General features: G+C 35.9%; 2 protein-coding genes and 2 long non-coding RNA genes across 8 annotated transcripts; 3 read left to right on the top strand and 1 right to left on the bottom strand.

The window, feature by feature from the left end:
• Positions 1-545: 545 nt before the first annotated feature.
• On the bottom strand, positions 546-4,846 carry LOC141612147 (uncharacterized). 4 transcript variants are annotated; one of them, XR_012528994.1, is made up of 7 exons: positions 4,542-4,843; positions 4,354-4,437; positions 4,155-4,238; positions 3,276-3,314; positions 2,443-2,510; positions 1,385-1,446; positions 653-1,074 (listed from the first exon to the last, which is right to left on the bottom strand). It is a non-coding gene; the product is annotated as an uncharacterized LOC141612147 (long non-coding RNA). The 4 variants fall into 4 exon arrangements; XR_012528992.1 differs by having other exon boundaries at positions 546-1,074; positions 2,443-3,314; positions 4,542-4,846; XR_012528993.1 differs by lacking the exon at positions 3,276-3,314 and having other exon boundaries at positions 546-1,074; positions 4,542-4,841.
• LOC141612148 (uncharacterized) lies at positions 1,719-2,387 on the top strand. The gene is made up of 3 exons (XR_012528996.1): positions 1,719-1,843; positions 1,926-2,183; positions 2,280-2,387. It is a non-coding gene; the product is annotated as an uncharacterized LOC141612148 (long non-coding RNA).
• Positions 4,847-8,093: 3,247 nt separating the features above from the next.
• Positions 8,094-12,870, top strand: LOC141612146 (uncharacterized). 2 transcript variants are annotated; one of them, XM_074430865.1, is made up of 7 exons: positions 8,107-8,203; positions 8,719-9,093; positions 9,327-9,449; positions 11,096-11,234; positions 11,325-11,453; positions 11,535-11,625; positions 12,483-12,870. In XM_074430865.1, exons 3-7 carry the CDS (start codon positions 9,391-9,393, stop codon positions 12,656-12,658), a joined length of 594 nt encoding a protein of 197 aa, XP_074286966.1. In that variant the 5' UTR covers positions 8,107-8,203; positions 8,719-9,093; positions 9,327-9,390; the 3' UTR covers positions 12,659-12,870. The 2 variants fall into 2 exon arrangements, with proteins under 2 accessions (XP_074286965.1, XP_074286966.1); XM_074430864.1 differs by lacking the exon at positions 8,719-9,093 and having other exon boundaries at positions 8,094-8,203.
• Positions 12,871-13,399: 529 nt separating this feature from the next.
• On the top strand, positions 13,400-16,507 carry LOC141612145 (serine/threonine-protein kinase Aurora-2). The gene is made up of 9 exons (XM_074430863.1): positions 13,400-13,599; positions 14,074-14,190; positions 14,842-14,988; positions 15,070-15,165; positions 15,452-15,547; positions 15,639-15,735; positions 15,840-15,957; positions 16,102-16,174; positions 16,263-16,507. Exons 1-9 carry the CDS (start codon positions 13,564-13,566, stop codon positions 16,362-16,364), a joined length of 882 nt encoding a protein of 293 aa, XP_074286964.1. The 5' UTR covers positions 13,400-13,563; the 3' UTR covers positions 16,365-16,507.
• The last annotated feature ends 2,713 nt before the right edge of the window (positions 16,508-19,220 follow it).

Here is a 19,220-nt window from a genome sequence, read left to right as displayed (position 1 = left end):
AAACCGTATATACGGTTTCATTTTTGCCTGACCCGGATACGGTACGGTTTCTATAAAACCGTATCGTATATACGGATTTTCGTATCATATACACGGAAATCCGTATAACTCAAACCGTATATCGTATCGTATCCGTATTATAAAACCATATCGTATATTTTGCTCACCCCTTAATTGATACTCCCTCCCAGTCGTTATAATGTTCCCCTTTGATATGGGCACGATACTTAAGGAAAAGTATTAAAATATTAGTAAAAGAGTTGGGTGGGGTTGGTGGTAGGAGAGAGGGATGAATTATCATTATATATATAAAAGAAGAATGATAAAAAGCTGAGGTGGCACAACCTCCTTTGAGAATTATGGCAATGAAACCCTCATATTCAACCTCACAAAATCAATTTTGTTGGAACCAATCACGATTTTGCAATATGGCCACATCAGCGCGCGCGCGCGCACACAAAAAAAAAAAAAAAAAAAAAAAAAAAAAAAAAAAAAAAAAGAGGTCCAATTAATTCTGACGTTACATTAACTTTAGAGATTCCCAATAGAAGAATGATTTATTGCTCTGTTTCATACTCCAATGATCATAATACAGAGGAAAGAGCTCTTCAATTTCCAAAGTTTTGGCTCAATCAAAATTGCTCGAAAATATCAACGGCCACAACTACTTTTAAATCTAGAGTTTTTATACTACTAAGATTTATATACACACATGACACATACATTGAAGGCATTTAAATCCATATCAAACTCTCAATCATCTCTACAATTACACAACCAATAACCAATTCATTTCATCTTCTACAATGGCCATTGTACCAACGTCGTCACCATTACGTTGGAATGGGTCTTACAGTTTTCTACTTTTATGTGACTTAATCGAATCTTATTTACCACATTGATGTTATACCATCAATATTATCAAACTCTTGGAAATACACAACCAACACAACTATCATCAATTCATCTCATCTTCTCCCATGGCTGTTGCACCGATCCTCACCATTATCCAACTCAGTGTTGGAGTTAGACTTACTCAGATGAATGTCAGGGTGGTACACAAATGGACAAGACCTGAATTCAAAGATAAGACGAAGAATGAAGCAATTGAACTTCTACTCCTTGATGCTCAAGTATGTCAAATATTTCTTTTGCATTATAGTATTGCTGTCGGAAATATTTATTGATTATTGATTTAGAAGTCTCAGTATATTATCGTATAGTTATAATAGTCTTATCGTATAGTTATACTAATTTTAAACCTGAATTTTGGTAACATGGTTAGTATGTTGTTTGATATAAACTCTGCCAAAGTCGTAATATAAAGATGTTTCCAAAGAGTAGTGCTTGAGAAGTGAAGTACATGATAAATGAATTAACTTACCGGGCTTATTTTTCATGATATACCACAATAGTTCACCCGATCATGATTTGTCATGTATCCCTCTGCCACACAAAAAGACTCCATATCAATAATAAGATGTTATTTTTAACTATTCTTAGAATATTTCCATCTTTTTTTAAAAAAAAATGCAACTTCTAATCAATATTATTTATATTCTCCATTTATCTCAGAGTGAAATCATCCAGGCTACTATTAGGAAACAACTTATTTCCCATTTTGGTCCTAAACTATTTGTTGGGGAGGTATACACCATTCGTAACTTAACCATCGACAACAACACTGGACTTGACAAGGCTACCTCGAATCCATGTCGCTTAAAGTTTGAATTCTCATCCAGAGTTCATGCTACAAATGTTACATCTATTCCTACTCATGGCTATCGTTTTGCGAATTTCAAGGACATTATCGATGGCAGAGTTCCGACAACTCATTATATAGGTACAATTCTGTCCACTTTTTAATGTTTGGTTAACACTTATTTGTTAACTAACTATTGCTTTGTACGCTTATCACATGGCAGATGTTGTCGGAAAACTTTATGAAATTGGCCCGATCAACGAAACTCCGAACAGACACAAGTGTCGGGCCATAAAGCACGAAGATATTGAGTCAGTGGAACACTAATATCAGTATTGTGTTTCACGCAGGGGGAGTCAACTATCTTGCACTTTATGGGAAGCACACACCGTTCAACTACCTGCTCTTATATCTAAACAACCTAATCCAGATCAATCAAAAATTATTGTTATACAATGTGTTCAAACTAAAAAATATGAAGGTACCATTATTCAATAGGCTTATCATGTGCATATATTGATATTTATTTATGTTTATCTTAGGATTCAGATATAATGGTTAATAATTCATTATCTAGGTCATTGGCGTGTCTAAACAACATTTCATGCAAGTGTTTTTCATGTCAACCCTGACATACCGGAAGTTAGAGTGTTTGAGCCAAGGTAATACAAACAAACAACGTCCATTCAATGTGTATGTAAACTATAAAATGCATATAAATGATTTAATAGTTTTCTTACCCCATTGATAATATTTTGCAGTCTTTCTACTCCGGCATCAAGTAACTCCTTGCAAATAATTGAAATACCTGATGATGATGATGATGACGATGACATGTCCAGAGACAATATCAAAACTATTAGTGACATTAAACAGAATGAAAAGGTACATAATCATCCTTATAAAGCTAATACCAAAACAATCAGATAAGTAATAAGCGGATTTTGTCGCTACGATCATTGATAAGCTGGACTTCATCATATGTTATTGCAGGCCGGCTATTTCTACACATTTGCAAAGATAATTAATATTGATTGCACAGCAGGATGATTTTATGATAGTTGTAAACTATGCTGGGCTAAGAGTACTAAGAATGAGAACGGTAGATGGAAGTGTACCTGAGATGGGTGCGATGGCAATATTTATGGGTTTACATCAAGAGTCAATATATTTTTTTGAATTTGTGTGTGTATATTAGTCATTTTATACCTAAAATTCACATTGATCCTATTAACGCATAATGGATTAATGATTACCTTCTTCACAACAGATTCCAGGTCAAATTCGAGGTCACTGACGCCACAAATGAGGAACGGAGTTGGCAGAGCTATTATTGAGGACAAAGCTAATCATATGGGATGAAGCACTCATGGTTAATCGTCATTGTTTCGAGGTTCTTGATAGAAGTTTGAGAGATATCATGCGATTTTCATCACAAGGAGACCCCGAGAAACCATTTGGAGGGAAAGTTGTTATGTTTGGCGGTGATCAGATTCCTAAGGATGAAAAAGTCTACCTAATCTCGGATGAAATAAGTATAAAAGAGACTAATAGTGGGCTAACATAGAATTACCAGAAGACATCCTCATTCATCCTGGAACTGATCCAATATCTGCAATTGTAGAGAGCACTTATCCGTCATTAAAGGATCACTTAGGTGACCCTCATTACTTCAAAGAAAGAGCCGTACTAGCACCTACTCATGATGTTGTGGAGTTGGTAAATGAGTACGTATTGGATCAGATTCCTAAGGATGAAAAAGTCTACCTAAGCTCGGATGAAATAAGTAAAGAAGAGACTAATAGTGGGGTTCGTGAACTCTACTCCCTCGAATTCCTTAACACTATTAGATGTCCGGGTTTACCCAATCACATCTTAAGACTAAAAGTAGGAGCTATAGTCATGCTTCTTAGAAACATTGACCAAGCAAATGGATTGTGCAATGGCACCCGCTTGGAGGTAAGTCATCTAGGTGATCGCGTTATCGGGGTAACTGTTATATCTGGCAGCAATGATGGTATTAGAGTTTATATTCCTCGCATTACCTTGACACCTTCAGACACTACTAGATTCCCTGTCAAGTTTGAGAGAAGACAATTCCCTTTAGCCGTCTGCTTTGCAATGACTATTAACAAGAGTAAGGGGCAATCTTTATCCCGTGTTGGTTTGTATATTCCCAGACCAGTCTTCACACATGGACAGTTGTATGTTGCAATCTCCAGGGTTTACCAGTAAGAAAGGACTCAAAATCCTTATTTTAGACGAAGACAAAAAGAGATCTAATACAACATCAAATGTTGTATACAAGGAGATATTCGAGAAATTATGATTTAGTCTCAGACTTTTGAAATGTAATCTTATTCTATAATGCTTCAGTTTTTGGACAACTATGTAAGAGTTCTAAGGCTACTGCAAACATCTAACTACTTTATTTTGTGACATTTGGTAATACCTTATGCAGGCCTAAGTAAGCGATGACACACGTTCCAGAACTGTGTCCCAGAACAGATCTTTATACAACTAAAGAAATTGCCTTCTGCAATTAAACAAACAACACATTCAGATATTCACCGCCTTACAATTAATCATTCACATGAGATCCGAATCAAACTAACAAAATAAAATTTGTAAAAGTTGAAGAAAGGACATACCAAATTTGATTGCATGCAGGAAATTATCAAATCTTCCCATTTCGGAGTGACTCCTAATACCACCAACAACCAAAATTTACTTATCTGCCAAAATTTAGGAAAAGCAAAATTAAGATTAACACTTTATAAATGGAAATTTACATACAAAAATTGACTTGATGGAGAATATAATTATGAAGTATATATACCGTTGTGATCCAAAATCCCATTTTCATCGGTCATAACTCATATACCGCATCTATGAACTGCAGGTGTATAGATCGAATAACGAAAGATGATGATAACGGATGATTGTAATAATCGGGATATGGATGATAAGGATGAAATATGTAAATGCAAATCAATATTATCACTCATCTTCAGCCAGTTTTTTATTTTATTTTTATTTTTATGATTGTAATAATAGCAAATACGACTAAAGGAAAGGTGTAGAAAGAAGTGGGATCATTTTGAGTCTATTTTAGAGTATTTTTTTTTTCGACAAATGTTATTTTAGAGTATTTGATAAGAGTGTTAGTGTGTTAATGTATATTTTCTCAAGGCGTAGCGGCGAAAAGAGACCGTCTCATTATATAAAAAAACAATTACCATTAATGCAAAATGAATATATTTGTACATAAATTGACTATTTTAGGGTGTAATACGTCTTTATACTGTAATTATTGATTTATGTTAATGTATTTTTCTTTCTTATTCGGAGCTATATTAAACAAACTATGCTTAACATCGTGTTTATAGTTAAATGAGAGTGTAGAAGTATAAGTCAAACGTCTAATGTTAAATGAGATGTGGATCACTCAAGTATTTGATAGTGGTAGTGACAACAAAAATATATATTTCACAAATTTATTAAATAGATCGGATGTTAAAAAAAAAAGGTTGTTCTCCCTTCGGACCGACTATTTTAGTCTTAAACAAAAATATGGGGTTTTGTAAACATTTGACAGGTAATTATCACCATTTATGGAAAAACAAGGTATTATAAGCTCTAACACTCACTAGACCACTATAGTTACATTTGAATATAAATTAGTTACTAAATTCTGTCTTATTGTTTCAAACCAATTAACGATATAAAACAAGAATTTGTGAAAAAATAAAACACAACCCCGTGAATTTTCACGGGTGTTACACTAGTTAGTAGTTAAATAAGAATTGTGGGGCCAAAACATAAAGGAAAGTAATAAAATATGAGTAAAAGAGTTGTGTGGGGTTTGGTGATAGGAGAGAGAAATGAATAAAATAAGAGTAAAAGTTTCTAAAAATAGAAAGGGGAACATTACTTGAATAATCCGTTTTGGGAAAGAGGGAACATTATAGCGACTGGGAGGGAGTATAACATACATCTTCAGGATGTAGATCAGACCTTAAAATTCCTCTGATCACAAACAGCATTCCCCTTATACTAAAAGAATAAGTGTTCTTTAAAAAAATTTCGCCTAAATGAATTTGGCTATAATTGGGCTTTTATTATATTATATTTGTAATTGAGCTTTTATTATAATATATCTGTTATTGGGTTGTCATTATATTATATTTTACATCTTTATTATAGTGAATTTTCCATTTTCCACCGATTAATACAAAATATTAATTATAATAAATTTACAATTAAATTTTAAATTGAGTTAAGTATCATTTTTATTATTATTTTCTTTAATGTTTCTATCTAAAATACCGCGCATTTGCGCGGGATTTATACTAGTTATCACACTTAATGATTAACTCGACGTTGCTTTCTTATTTGTATGCTACAGAAGCCGAATTTGAATTTTGGAAAAACTGGAATCTCTCGTGATTATTGACTCCCAAGATAAATACACACTCGAAATTACTCAAATTGTAATTAACTCATTTGTATTCAAAATAATTTTTAGTATCATACACAAATTGAAATCATTTATGATTTGCTATCTAACTCATCTACAATAAGTGAGTAGCATTTATAACTCAAACCAACCCAATTTGAAATTATGTCTCTTTTACCCTAAAAAGTAATAAAACGAATACGTAGGTATACTAATAAAAAACGGTCATAGTTTTCAATAAAATGGGTACGTTTATTTGGAAAACATGTACCAAATACAAGAGTCTTTTATATAACGATCAATAACAGTAGAATTCCGAAAATACATTTAAAAACACCGAAAAATCGTCTCTCAGTAACTTAGTGAGAAAATGTCCCTCACATGTTTTAATGCTAAACATGTACGGAATACCAATGAGCACAAATCAATCAAAGAATAAGACGATCTGACACCGTGAAACGGTTCATTTTATAAAAATATTATTCATTTAATGCTAATAACAAAGCGTCTTGCTTGTGACGGGCTAATCCCGTCACAAGCTGAAAACCTCTCACAAAAAGGGAGAGGGAACAAGGTGGGGCACCCCCATGTGCTTCCCCACTCACCTCTCATAGGTATTTTGTGAGAGGAAATGGTATCCGTCACAAGTTTGTGACGGATATCGCCGTCTTCAATGAGATTTTGTGTGCTAATAAATAAGTTGTCTTTTACATAATGAGACCCTGACATCGTCCCACCTAATAATTATTGACCAACGAGAGGGAGGGTGATTAACTGATTAGACCACCCCAAGCAAGGTCACCAACTAAGTCACTTGGGGGGTGGGTCTCCTTAATCATGGATTAATGAACAAATTAAGAAGACCTTCTATGTAAAAAGGTCACTCCATGACTTGGGTGGGTTGCCTTGTGACCTTCCACATGTCAATGAAGTATTTGTTGGGCACAAATATAGAGAACACAAATAAAGAGAAAAAAAAATGAAATGAATGTTTAGGTAGTAAATAAATAAACCATAATAAATACTTTGCTTCTTCATTTCTTTTGGAATTACCAAGTATCATCTGTCAAATAAACCATAATAAATACTTAGGTTGTAAAAAAATTAAATATAACATTTATTTTTTAATTTATAATTATTAAAAAACTGATAATTAAAAAAAAATTAATGGTCTATAAAAGAAACTCAAAATTAACATGAAGTCACCAAAATTAATGGTCTATAAACGGTGTTATTTTTTTCCAAGTGTACTAAATATAACTAAAATACTTATAATATTGGAATAATTAATAATTAATTAACATATTTAACAAAAATACAAAAATATATTAACATTTTTATAATTTGTTTAGTAAAAAGTAATAATAAGAAAAGTAAGAGAGATGTTTTGGTGGGGTAGAGAATGTGAGAAATGATTGAAAATGTTGGAAAGTGGAAAATGATTGGATTGGTGACCTAGGTCGCGACTTTCTGCTTGGGAGTGTAAAAGTAAGTCAAAATAAATAAGGTGAGATTAAGAATAAAATGGGGTAGTGACCTAGTTAAGGTGACATTTGCTTGGGGGTGGTCTTACCACCAAGTCTGTATTTGAGCAATTGAAATACACAAATATTCGTTTGGTTCGCTGCTTAGGAATGGAATGGATTGGAATGAGAAACCATAGAAGTATGGGGTTTCAACTCCATACCTTTCTAAACTTGTTTGGTTCATTGAAAAAATAAACATGAAGATATGGAGTTTGAATCCATAGGAAGGAGGTGGGTATGGAATTTCAAGGGGTTGGAATGAAGTTAGAATCCATTGGGTATCTAACTCCATTCCAAAATGCTCCAACCAAACATTGGAATGTATCAAATCCATTCCAATCCATTCCAATGATGCCAACCAAACACCCCTAAGTAGAGTTAAAGTTTTATACTTTTACAGTTTTACGGCTTGCTTACTCATTATTTCCTTCACAAACTATGGAGTCCGTACCATTGTGAATTGATTTTCCTGCAACTTTCATTCACTGCTTACACAAACCTCCTGAGATTTTCAAAGTAAGTTGTATAATTCCACTCTTCTTATTCAATTTCTGTTTCATCTATCGTTAAATTACATCTTGAATTGATTTTCCCAACTTTTAATGCCCACAATTTCTATGTTTTACATTTGATTGACTGAAAAATTAGTTGCAAATCTGGTTGAAAACGTGTTGTACCAATAGTGAAATTGATAATATGCTGGGAGATACTCCCTCCGTCTCAATAAATGATTGGGACGGAGACGGTATATATCAACGATCGTAATAATCAATGAGCAGTGTTAATTGTTAAAGCTTCAATCTTTGATGAGATTTTAGGCGCATCTTCCTGTTTTAAATGTGCATTGATTTGTAGATGTTAGTTAGCGGGTAACTCATCTCATGAGTTTAAATGCCGTTGGCATGACTCCCTTTAGACACAATCGGACTTCAAGTACTTCAAATCTGCATTTCTTAGACATTTTAAAGATTAAACAAAACGATGACCAACAAATCTATGTTCATAGTACTCATACTACTCTTGTGCACCAGCCAGACCATGGGGGGTAACCCTAACTGCCCAAATTGCGGCTCAATAGCCGTGCCTTACCCACTCAGTACATTACCCAGTTGTGGAGATCAGTCGTATAAACTCCGATGCACCAATGGCAAACTGTGGTTAGACACCTTGAACAGCTCGACCTACCAAGTAATCTCCGTAACTCCAAATATGCAACGGCTCATAATCCAGCCACAAAGCTTCATTGGCAAATCTTGCATCAACACTGATTTCCGTAATGGGGGAATTTGGCTTGACGAAAAGCTTCCTTTCAGTATTAGTGCTGAAAATACCGTCCTCAAACTTAACTGTACTGATCTTGCCACTCAGTCTGCTATGAACTGTTCGGCTAACAGTATTTGCTACAGGCATGTACTCACTCGTCTTCTCTTCTTAGCTTCAACATAATTATTTACCCAAAAATGGTCACTTTTTGCCAAACAAAATACTGAAAAGACTGTCGTATAAGAGAATTACTGAACATTTGCTACAGGCATGTTGGCCTGCTACCTTTGATTTTAATTTCCGGAGTAGTTGATTAAGCGATTTACTGTAAAAAGCAAATATGATGGAATCTCAACAAAGAACATTGTTTTGGCAGGGCTTTAGATTTGGGGGAAGAAGGAAAAGTAGGAGCTGTTACAAAGTAGATAGGAGTTAATCAAATGACAGTCAAAGTTTTATGGCTCATATTGTTTTTGGTAAATTTCAGTTATGGATATGGGTTAGTTTCTTTTCCTATATCCTTTTGATTCGCACGCCTTCTTTAATTTTGTCGACCTTTACTTTGCTGCAATCTCTTGGTTATTTAGCTTTGGCGTCGAGGATCTTAACCATGACAAATGAATGATAAATGAAAATATACAGCTTTAAAGTATGTTTGGTTCATTTAATTGGGTGGTTCGCGCATCTTCTTCGCTATTTTTGACATAGAGACACTATCATTTCATTGTTGTATATCATGTGAAACCTAACACCTTTCACCACTAGCTCCGTGTTGAAGATTTATTGTTTCTTCTTTCTATAACTGTTGATTTGTGGTGCAAGTCAACTAGCATCGTAAGTGACGTGTCTACTTAAACAAATTATACAACATCAACATCAACATCAGAGCCTTAATCCCAAAATGATTTGGGGTCGGCTGACCGCTAACATGAATCATCCTTTAACCATCCATGGGTGAACACACACCTTAAAAATGCGAAAAAATAGAAAAAAAAAAAGTGAAAAACAAAAGGGGAGTGGAACGAAATACAAAAGCCAGGTAAACTTATAGGTTTTAAAATCGATGTCCGGATTTCTTTTATAAAAACTTAGAATTTAAATCGAAAATAAAAATTAAAACGATTTTGAAAACCGAAGTAAAACGTCAACAAATTATAGATGGGAGAATTTGCTTTAGTATGTTATCAGGCCATGTTAGGGTCGGGTTAAGGTCAGAATACGGGTCAAGAAATAATTTCTAACGCCTTTTTTTAACGATTTTTTTTATACAACAAAATATTTTTTTAAAAATGTAAAACATATTTAAAATCAATATTTAATCATATTCAATATTTACATTGATTATATTGAGTCATTGACATACTTATTAAAATATAGTTTTTTTTTTAATAATTATTTCAGTATTAAATATTAAAAAAGTCATATAAAATTGACTTTTTAATTGTGTTTGTATTTTTAAGTAATAAAAAAATAATTTTTTAACTATTTTTTCAAATATAATATAAAAATATTAATATTTTAATAAAATTCTCGATTTACCTTTTACCAACGGGTCGACCCGTTCGGGTCGGGTCTTGACCCTAAAATAACGGGTCATTTCGGGTTTGGGGCAAACGGGTTGCCGGGTCGAAATGTTTGGGTCTTGACCCTGAAAATGGGCCGGGTTTCGGGTCGGGTCAGATTTTGACAGGTCTATTTAGGTTCCATGTAGGCATGTACTAGGTTCTAGCGGAAGAGCTAGGAAATAATTAGGTACATGATATATGCATGTTATTTTTGGCTAAGATGAAGCGTAGATGTGCAATGCAGGTTTGGTGGTGGTTTGAACTTGATCTCCTAACTTAACCATATTCCAATCATAATTATTAGCAACCTATACTACTCTAACTAGATGAGCATATATTCAACCTTATCCCTCGTAACATTCATTTTATCGCTGTTAACCAGAATTTGAGGTAACAGATTTAAGTTTCTCTCAAAATATCTTGGAATTGGGTAGCATTTCCCATCCCTCGCCCCGGAGTAACTCCGCTCTTGATTAGGTTATTCTATTTTGTCCCCATTCTAGTAAAATATTTAACCTTACATATCAATTTTTTTTCAAGGTTAATACTGAACATCTCATTCATAATAAAAATTATGCAGTGTTGATGTCAAGGTCTTGAATGTTGGGGACGAGCTGTTTGAGGAAACACTGCCATTGCGCATGGGATCCCGGTATTATCAGCTTCAGGGACTAAAACCTAACACTTGGTATGAAGTGAAGATATCTTACCCAGCTTCTGTATGTCACGTTACATTATTTGCGCATTTTGCTTTCATTGCCGATATGTTGATGAATAATTTATTCATAAAATGTTTTGTTGGATGACAGATACCTGCTGTTTTCTCACTAGAGTTGAAGAAAGACATTTCGGGAGTTGGGGTGAGAAGACTACGGAAATTGCTCAATACTGAGAAACTAATTTTCAAGGCAGAGAATCTTGATGAGATCAGCCATCTGGTTTGTGCTCTGTTGCTCATTAATGAAGTTGTGCCTCACTGTGTATAAGCTTTTGATTGGGGCGTTGTGGGTATTTTACAGGGTGGATCGTACGTTTTGATAGCTGTGGAACCTGAGGGCGTTGTAGCACTACGTGGTGTTCGAGACAGGGAAAATATTTTGTTCAATATTGGTATGCTACTTGAGTTTCTTTGTTACTAAAATCATTATTCCTTACTGAAAGCAAAGTTTTTCATTCTATTTTACTATGTAATAGGAAGAGTACTGTATATGCCATTCCATAATAACTTTAGCATAAAGCTCTGTGTGTTCATGAATCAATACAACATATATCCATTTCAAGTTTCTCTTAGTGAAGCTTCTGATAGAGCATGATACTTAAAATGGCTTCGTTTGTGATTCAAATACGTACATTCTTTGTGTGAGTACAATTGAGACTGTTCGGTTATACTTTATAGGGGCTGCTATGCTCTACCTAGGCTTTAGGGCACTAATGCCTTGTGTCTATTTTCCCCCAATATTAGCATTACCCCCAGCGTCCAAAGGGAAAGAGAGTTGTTTCTTAATGACCCCTAATGATAATTGTGTGTCCCGTTCTGTTAACTTCGTCGAGTATTGCATCGTCCAATTGTTGCTTCACAAAACATGAAGCAGGAACCAGTCTTCTGACTCATTTTACCGTGTTCCATCATATGAATACAAAGTATGATCCTCTCGTAATGTAAGAGTAAACACTGTTGGGAGTGGAGGGACTAGAGATTCCGTATCGTATCTCTCTTTGAGCTTTGGTCCGCTTCTCCAAAATTCACACAATAATGATTAGCGACTTTGTGATTGCTTGGTGTCTCGAGTTATTGTGACCATGACATTAAAATACGTTTCTAGTCATGATATTATTATCAGTTGTACTGCCTCAAAATTTGGTCCCGGTAACCCTCTTAACCCTTGACAAAGAGGCTGTGATATAATATTGTGTTCCAGATTTAATACCAAAGAGGCTTGATTCATCCTTTATTTTGCAAATGACAGTGTGTGATGAACTTGTAATGGGCATTCCCCGTGAAGCTTGGCTGGTAGTGGCCTTTGGTGTAGCATGCATTGTGGCAGGCTGTCTCGTGCCTTTGTTTCTTCCATCCTTTCTGTTGCCGAAGGACGACGAAAACCTCAAGCACGTTACTCAGTTGCTGGCAGATAAGGACTCCTAATTTCTGTAACTGTGGAAAATCCCCAAATGATCTCCACAAGATGGTGTCTAATAGAAACCCGTGGCTTCAATTTCCGAAGTTGCCTATTTTAGAGGCCTTACGCATACAACTGATACAGGTGCCCTGAGGTAGACCCACAAAATTTTGTTTATTGGGTCCAGAAATTTAAAGATGTTATCCTAACACAAAAGATAACCCGAAATTGGTCGAAAGCTAATCCGATCCGATAGATAACACGATAATAGCTAGAAATAGAATCCCGACATTAACGAATAGTCAAGGCGATAAAGAACAAAAGATCATCGACATTGTGAAACAATTGTTGTAAACTAACCAACCTTGTAACTTCGATTGACTTGACTAGAATTGGTAAAATAATGAAAAAAAGTTGACCCAATAATGAATTGATGAGCTAAACTAAACAACTTAGCTCAAACCCGACAAATTATCACAATGACCCGACCTGATGATTACCCCGACCCGAAAATGAACCCGATAACAACTCGACCCGACCAAAACTCCTGCCCAAACCGGTCCCGACACGGTAGTGTGTCAAACCGGCTTACATAAGAATAATTCTTTTAAAACAAATCATACGTTTATAACTCGGCTGAATAATATCTCGACCCGAAGCCAATCCAACTCGATTTGTGACCCGATAATATCCGATCCAATTCACTTAAACAAGACATATATCTAAACTCCATTTTAAAAAAGACCAACGAAAGTAGATGGATGTGAGCACGTGTTGTACCACAAATTTCGACCGTTGTAATCCAGGAACGTTATTATTCCCTCTGTTGAATAATCTTCCCCCTTTTTTCGTTGTCACCAAAATAATTCAAATCTTCAAATCTTGTACCCAAAATAATCTTGATCTCTCTCCTCCATCTTAAGCTCCATCCATGGCCATAGCTACTGAACATCAGGCCGATCATAAGGTATTTCTTTTCGCACTAAATGTTGGTCCAATTCAAATAAATTCAAATTTTGAATTCTAAACTTTGCGTTTTATTTCTGGATATTCTACAATTTTTGTCATCTTCTTTTTTATTGCATGTTGAGAAAACTAGTGTTTTTATCAATGCTTATCGTATCTATGTCATAATTAATTAACAATGTGTTCTAATCTTCTTGTGCTTTCGGATAATTTGCGTAATTTAGGAAGTAATGCGTAATGATTAAAAAGATTCGTGCCCAAAATTGCCGGAAATTTGTGAATTATTAGAATGTAGTCATCAATGGAGGTAGAATTGTCTTTCATGTTGATCCGTTAGATGTTTGATTAAGATCTAAGCTCAGATTGTTTTTCTAATGAAATCGGAAATATGGTTTAGAGGATATGATCGAAATAAGAATTTAGTTATGATCAGCTGTTGTGGAAATTGAGATTGGTTGTGTTGATGGTGTTTTAGGTAGCTGGAGAGGTGCCTGCTGCAGAGAAGAAACGGTGGACGCTTAATGACTTCGACATTGGAAAACCCCTTGGTAGAGGCAAATTTGGGCATGTGTATTTGGCTAGGGAGAAGAGGGTATGTTATCTCTTGCTCTATTTTTGTCGTACTCTCTCTGCCTAGGTCATTTGTTTACCTTTTCATTTTTGGGTGTTGAGTCAATTGTTTACCTTTCTATTTTGGGAATGCTATTGATGGGCAATTTGATTATCCACGCTCAATTTGGTCCACTTGACGGAGGGAGTATTGCGTCTACCTCGTTTTATTTAGTCATTCCATTCTAGAGTATATAGGATGATGTCGAAAAAGGAGTATCCATCATCACAGTGTAATTATACACGCACACATATAGATGAAATGGTGCAAATATTGTCACGCCACTAAATCAATTGAGTTATCAAGGTTACCATGGCCATTTTTTGGCTCGGTATTTAGCTGCATGTATAGGGAAATGACCGAAATCAGGCAGTTACTACTGCTTTCTAGTTCAAGTCTTAAATCGAGATATAATTCCATGATACATGATATATGGCCAAGTTTAGTCTCAAATTTACGATATCCATCTATATTTTACTCATTGAATTTCAAATGTGTGCTTTTCTTTTGTTATCTTGACTTTTGATGAGAATATGGTTGCTATCATAATCATTCCTCAGTTGTGAATCTAGTTTTTAGTTGGATTGTTTTTGTGTCATAACGCTTATCCGAAGATGTTCGTTTTTGGATCAGAGCAATCATATTGTGGCTCTTAAAGTGCTGTTTAAAAACCAGCTGAAACAGTCTCAGGTGGAACATCAGATCCGTAGGGAAGTAGAAATACAAAGTCACCTTCGTCATCCCAACATCCTGAGGTTATATGGATACTTTTATGATCAGGTATTGTTTTCGTTAGTGTAGTCTCTTATGAGTGTATAGTGTGAGACAAAGCTGACATAGAAGACTGTCTATTCTTTCCAGAAACGTGTGTACTTGATACTTGAATATGCACCCAAAGGAGAGCTATACAAAGATCTTCAGAAATGCAAGTACTTCAGTGAGAAGCGCTCTGCAACTGTAAGTTCTACAGCCAGTTTATCTATGATATCACGGAATCCAGTTTAATTTTAGATGCAAAGAGAAGATTTTGCATATGGCTATACTGTGCTGCCAAGCTCACGATTTAGCATATTACAACAGTTTACTTATTACTGTATGGCGTATGCTAGTTAGTGACAGTCGTTAATTGAGTTGATTTCATGTGTAAAACTGTCACATATCAATCTTTGTGTATGTTGTAGTGCATAGACTTGAGAATTTCAAGAATTTTAAATCTATTTTTTGGGGCTTCATGTGGATGCAGTATATTGCCTCACTAGCCCGGGCGCTGATTTACTGTCATGGTAAACATGTCATTCACAGAGATATAAAGCCAGAGAATCTGTTAATAGGCGCACAGGTGACAACCTAACTTACTTGTACTCATGCAACTAGCATTGACTTCCTTAATACGGTACTAACTATTAATTTTGTACGGTAACTTCTTTTAGGGTGAACTTAAGATTGCAGACTTTGGGTGGGCGGTGCATACATTCAACCGCAGGAAGACAATGTGTGGGACACTTGATTACCTTCCTCCCGAGATGGGTATGCATTTGAGCCGTTTCAAAATGCATCGGATTTCTTTTAAAGTTTGATGTGTGGACTAGGTAAACTCTGAGATAATCGTTGTGGTTATTTTTTTTTCACAGTGGAGAGCGTTGAGCATGATGCAAGCGTCGACATTTGGAGCCTAGGCGTTCTATGTTACGAGTTTCTCTATGGGTTTCCTCCTTTTGAGGCGAGGGAGCATTCAGACACATACAGAAGGTAAAAAGCTTTAATAGGGAGTACAATTTCACATATGAGACCTTCCTAATGCTTATGTTTGAGTATTCCTCCTTTAATTTGTTTGAAACTTTGATGAGCGGTACTTAACAACAAATTTCATTAATCTGACAATAATCTATGCAGGATAGTGCAAGTAGATTTGAAGTTTCCCCCAAAACCCTTAGTCTCTTCAGCTGCAAAGGACCTTATCAGTCAGGTTAGCTTTATGTACACTAATATCAGTGGTGTCATATTACAGTTGTCTTACTAGGTGAAACTTATTGCACTACGTAATTGTATATCAGATGCTCGTTAAAGACTCGGCACAACGTCTTCCTTTGCACAAGCTTCTAGAGCATCCATGGATAGTCCAAAATGCAGATCCATCCGGTATTTACAAGTGTTAATAAGTTGTAGTAAGATGTTCCCAGGTTGACTGAAATGTTAAAGACATCTAACTGTAATGTAACAAGAAAAATCATCTTTTCTTCTCCCGGCAAATAGAGGTGTAACGATTCTTTGCCTGAAATTGATACTTCTTCAGCATTGATACCCTCCCTTTCTGGGCTGACTCGTCTTTTTATCTTCATAATTTCACGTCTCCCGTGATTTGGTGCTTCTGAGCTCGCACTCCTGCCTTGGAATTCTTCTCGATGTGCATTTACGATAACTAAGACGTCTCCAAGACATCTTCAGATGCAAACTGCATACATTCCTACCCCTTACCTTTACATTGTTTTTGTATAAGCGAAGTCAGTCTCCACAACATCAGAGTCACCATTTTGCACAAGACATACAAACTCTAAAAATTTTAGAGACTACTGTAATATGCCACAAAAATGGCTTCAACCCCAGCATTTTCTTAAGCTTCAACATGATGCACACAAATCAAATAGAATAAAAGCTGTGAGTTCCAATTGAATGCGTGAATTCAGCGACCAAGTAAACAAGAGCACATTATAATGGACTTCATTCCTGGTGATTAATGACCTACCATTGGAGAAAGCTACAAGAAACACTTTGGGATATTCTACAGTGTACCTAGAGTTGGCACAGTGGGCCGCGGGCCGGTGGGCGGCACGGCCAGGCACGACTTCAGGCCCGGCACGGCACGGCACGGGGTGGTTTTCGAGGAAGCACGGCCCAGGCACGAGTGGGCTGGACATGGGCCGCGGCGCGAGTTTACCCAAATTCCCGTGCCCAGGCACGACACGGCCCAGGCACGAGGTGGCACGACCCGTACCAGGCACGGCGGGCCTGACACGACACGGCCCGACAAAGCACGGTGGATCACTCTCACACACCTCCTGATTACGTGATTTTGTTTGTTTTTTTTTTTAAATTTCCAAAACTCTATAAATACCACTCTAATTCAATTCATTTCTTCACAAAATATATATTTTATTTAAATTATTATATTAATAAACAAAAAGTACTAAAATCATACAATTATTATAAAAAGTTCTTTGTTTTTTTTTTAAAAAAAAAAAAAAAAAAGGAAAATAGCACGATGGGCCGGCCCATGAACAAGGCACGACCATCCCATGGGCCAGGCACGGCCCAGCACGAAAATAACCGTGCCATAGGCGGGCCGCGGCTGGGATATTCAAGTATGGGCCAAGCACGGCACGGCACGGTGGGCCTAATTAGCGTGCCTGGGCCGGGCCATTTTTGGGGAGTGGCACGGTGGGCCGGCACGCGGGCCGGCCCAGCACGGCCCACTGCCATCTCTAAGTGTACCCCTGAGTTTTTCAGTTTTCTATATTATACCCCTATATTTTTTAAATTCTACGGTGTCTTTTAAACTCTATACGTTAGTACATCCATGACCTCATTATTGGCTTTACTAACTTAGTTTCTTAATTGATCTATTAAATTCTCTATTTACCATCTCAATTACTCGATAACCTACTCATTTACTTATTAGTTCTCCGAATTACCAATTAATTCACTAAATAGTATACGAATTTAACTAAAATTCATCAAATCTCCATTATCGATTCAAGCTTCATAACGGAGGTTTTTAATAGTAGTATGTGCGTATTAAAAGTGATTTATGATGCTTCTCATATAGGATACTTATACAACATTAATGAGTCAAAATAAAGGTCAGAGTACGGTTGTTTGATAGTGATAAAGTTAATGGAGGTCATGATGGAGAAAGTAATAAGTTTAGGGGTACACCGTAGAATTTCAAAAATGAAGGGGTACAACATAGAAAACCGAAAAACACGGGGGTGGTAGAATATCCCAAACACTTTTCTCACTTTTGTATATGTATGAGTATAGGACATGATCCGAACTTCTTGTGTCTTAAAACAAAGCCATGGCCATGCTATTTATAATAGTACATGCGTGGCCACCAAGGCCTATGTTCTACGTAGGTTATAAGAGTCACCTTTTAGCTTGGTTAAGGAAGTTATAAGCAAAAGCCAGTCACAACCATCTAGAAGCATGACATTTTAATCTCTTATAGATGGACACGTAGATTTGCATAAAAAATTTCACGGGAACAATATCGATTCTTATACTTGGCCTCCAAGCCAAAGTAGTAAGCTCTGGTCCGTCTCTTATACAATCGTCTTTCCGACATTAACTATATTCCCGTATTAGCGGACAATATAAAAATATGTCATTTAGATTATTTAATCAATTATCTCATATAAAGAACCTTTAACGTTAAATATCAACCATAAGTGTGTGACCATATAGGTTCATCACTAAACCGGTAATAATTAATCTTATTAAATTATTAATCAAGGTTGGCGTCTTACAACACTCCCTGACGGCCGGATAGCGTGAATACCAATATTCACTGCACTCGAAACTGGTAAAGGATACTGTAGTTATTTCCCCCGTCATTCCAAATCCGGATCGTCCTGTCAAACTCCACTAGATGACCACTATGTTACACGTGCATCATTATTGGTTGGGAATGACTTAAAAAAACTCCTTTTTTAATCATTCATTCGCCCTGGCCACGGTCTTTATATGACCCATAAGATTAATGAAAACATTGAGTTTAAACTCATTACCTTGAGTTGACGGATTCTTGACTCACCACTAATTACATAGGTACTCAATTATACCCAATGACCATTAAATTAGCATTTTTACACGCTAGGTATCCGGTATCAAAGCATAATAAGTAGTGTATTAACTACAATGATAATCTCTGGTCAAAGTATAAAATATACAACAACTCCTCTAGAGAATTTCCATATTGACAGTGCATAAGTAATAATAACCATTTGGGAAATCTC

This window comes from Silene latifolia, chromosome 11, assembly GCF_048544455.1.
Source record: "Silene latifolia isolate original U9 population chromosome 11, ASM4854445v1, whole genome shotgun sequence".
In the NCBI taxonomy this organism is placed as follows: Eukaryota; Viridiplantae; Streptophyta; class Magnoliopsida; order Caryophyllales; family Caryophyllaceae; genus Silene; species Silene latifolia.
This window is presented reverse-complemented; position numbering and strand designations above follow the sequence as displayed.

What these genes read in the sequence shown, in the direction of transcription:
- LOC141612145 (XM_074430863.1), top strand. Translation starts at nt 13,564, where the DNA reads ATGGCCATAGCTACTGAACATCAGGCCGATCATAAG. An exon ending in AACATCAGGCCGATCATAAG is followed by an intron (nt 13,600 to 14,073) that starts GTATTTCTTTTC and finishes ATGGTGTTTTAG; the next exon opens with GTAGCTGGAGAGGTGCCTGC. An exon ending in ATTTGGCTAGGGAGAAGAGG is followed by an intron (nt 14,191 to 14,841) that starts GTATGTTATCTC and finishes TTTTTGGATCAG; the next exon opens with AGCAATCATATTGTGGCTCT.
- LOC141612146 (XM_074430864.1), top strand. Translation starts at nt 9,391, where the DNA reads ATGACAGTCAAAGTTTTATGGCTCATATTGTTTTTGGTAAATTTCAGT. An exon ending in AATTTCAGTTATGGATATGG is followed by an intron (nt 9,450 to 11,095) that starts GTTAGTTTCTTT and finishes AAAATTATGCAG; the next exon opens with TGTTGATGTCAAGGTCTTGA. An exon ending in TTGATGAGATCAGCCATCTG is followed by an intron (nt 11,454 to 11,534) that starts GTTTGTGCTCTG and finishes GGTATTTTACAG; the next exon opens with GGTGGATCGTACGTTTTGAT.